Source organism: Saprolegnia parasitica, assembly GCF_000151545.1.
Source record: "Saprolegnia parasitica CBS 223.65 unplaced genomic scaffold supercont2.984, whole genome shotgun sequence".
In the NCBI taxonomy this organism is placed as follows: domain Eukaryota; phylum Oomycota; class Saprolegniomycetes; order Saprolegniales; family Saprolegniaceae; genus Saprolegnia; species Saprolegnia parasitica.
Genome location: NW_012157378.1, coordinates 1 through 2,143, shown reverse-complemented (window position 1 = coordinate 2,143; position 2,143 = coordinate 1). Strand labels below are relative to the sequence as shown.

The window sequence follows — 2,143 nt, the reverse complement described above, 5'->3', positions numbered from 1 at the left end:
AATAGTCGAGCCCACTGACATGTGCCTAACGTCTGTGCTTTTGGTCGTGGTGGCTGCGTGAACGGTGTGCAGCGTGCACGCACCTACACCGACCGAGTACCGTGAGTCTGGATCGCGTGCTTTTCACGTGTGTTATTACACCAATTACTTTTTACGCACAGTATTTAACAATTTGACGGGATTGATCACCGGATTGATACACACACTATATCCGTGTCAGGGCTATGTACAGTGCGCGCCATAAGCTGGCAAGTCAAAGTGCAAACAACGAGCATGACGCCGTGCCCATATAGCTCGCTGGCGATTGCTGACGACGCGGCAATCCTCGCAGCCGACGACAACTGCCCACTGACGTCACCTGTCTGCTTGCTCAACAAGCAGTGCTTCCTCCGCACCTACAACTACAGAGCGCTGGTCGAAATGCTGTCGGCCGACTACACCGAGTTGTCGGCACAGACTGTGGCCAACTACTCGTTCGCCGCCGTCGGCAACGTCACCAACTACGCCAACGCGACGCTGTAGCTTCTGTGCCAATGTTGTGTCTGCGCTCATCGAATGTGCTAGCGGCTTTGACTGTGGCGGTGGATACGTCGACCTCACCAAGCTCGTCCTTCCGAAAATGCTTAAGTACGCTGCAAATCGATGCACCTAGGAGAAGGTTCATCGCCTCTTGTGTAGTAGCACGCGGGCGAGCCGTCCCTCGATGTAAACGCTGCGGTCTCGTTCGCAGTGGATCTAATTACCCCTCGGCTAGCGCCATGAACCGGTGCAAGCTGCGGTCCCTCTCGCCGACGATTGTGTGGCCGTCGAACCTCGAGTCTCTGTACGTCAAGAATGCTTGCTGACGCCCGCTTACTGCCGCGCAGGTCGCTTACTGACGGCCAGCTGAGTGTGCTGCCCCCGAACCTCCCCCCGACCCTTCGCATGATGTGCGTCTCTTTCAAGACGGAAAGGGCAACCATCGTTGGCATGTAGACGACTCGGTGGCAACTACATTCAAGACATCACGAGATTGCGAACTCTGCCATTGACCTATCTGTACAGTGCTTGCGATATCGCTATCCGTAAAGTTTCTCTTCTTTGTAGCGATTTGCGCGGCAACGCGCTCACATCGCTCCAAGACATGTCCTGGCCCGCCCTGACGTGCTTGTACTGCAAAGTTTCACGTGAACTGCTATGGAAACAAGCGGTGCTGCGTAGGGAGCTCAGTGGCAACAGCGCCCTCCAGAGTATCAAAAACTTGAAGCTCACGAATGCGATCGACTACTTGTGCGTCTCTTTCAACTGTGCGAGCTCATGAGGGCATAGTGGGGCTGTGAACACCGCACTTGGCGACATCTCGATCGATGGGACGACGTATTTGGCTCTACGCCGCCTCGTACCGTCGCTCGTCAACTTTGTGCAGTCCGGCGTGGCGTCGTTCAATGGCAACGTCGCCAGCGACTCGTGTGGCGCCATCAACGACGCAGCACTCCAACCGCTCTGGTCGCTCGAGTCCATGTACAAGTGGTCGGTGTGCGTTATCCCGATCAAGACACCGTCACCCTCCGACATGCCTCCGAGCTCGCAACAGAGCCGTATTTTGCGCCAAAAATATGACCAGAACCTGACCCTTGCATCTCTAGGAAACGATTGGGTGGTTGTGGCGGTCGCCATCACAGCCCTTCTCGCGCTCCTCGGCACAGGCTTTGTCCTCTACATACGCCGACGCCGCTACGGTATCAAATTCTAGTCTTCGCTTTGTGATAAATGTGATCGAGTAGCCGAGGTCGAGACGTCCGACGGACTGGCCACCGAGCTTGATGTGCTCGAACCGATCCGGATCTCCATCCGCGACCTCAACTACGTCGAGAAACTCAACGAAGGCGCATTTGGTGAGATCTGGCGCGGTTCGCTTCGTGGCCGGGCCGTTGCCATCAAGCGGCTCCTTCCGAATCGCGGCAGCGTCGAAGACATTCGCAGCTTCATCGCCGAACTCGAGCTCATGAACCGGTACGTACCCTACCCCCACCCTACACAGACCCTAGTCATTCTCACTCCGGACGACATTACTAGGTTCCAGTGCCCGCAGATCGTCGCTTTGCACGGTGTTGCGTGGACTCGACCTCGTGACCTCGCCGCCGTCCTCGAGCTCATGGACCTC

At 56.4% G+C, this 2,143-nt stretch overlaps 1 protein-coding gene across 1 annotated transcript; it reads left to right on the top strand.

The window, feature by feature from the left end:
- Nucleotides 1-251: 251 nt before the first annotated feature.
- Nucleotides 252-2,112, top strand: SPRG_18115 (hypothetical protein; the record flags this gene model as incomplete). Its single annotated transcript, XM_012357547.1, has 12 exons — nt 252-518; nt 565-627; nt 679-705; nt 755-823; nt 867-929; nt 976-1,038; nt 1,087-1,149; nt 1,201-1,269; nt 1,309-1,577; nt 1,626-1,718; nt 1,764-1,996; nt 2,056-2,112. The coding sequence occupies exons 1-12, from the start codon at nt 274-276 to the stop codon at nt 2,110-2,112; spliced, it is 1,314 nt and encodes a 437-aa protein (XP_012212937.1). The 5' UTR covers nt 252-273.
- Nucleotides 2,113-2,143: the final 31 nt, after the last annotated feature.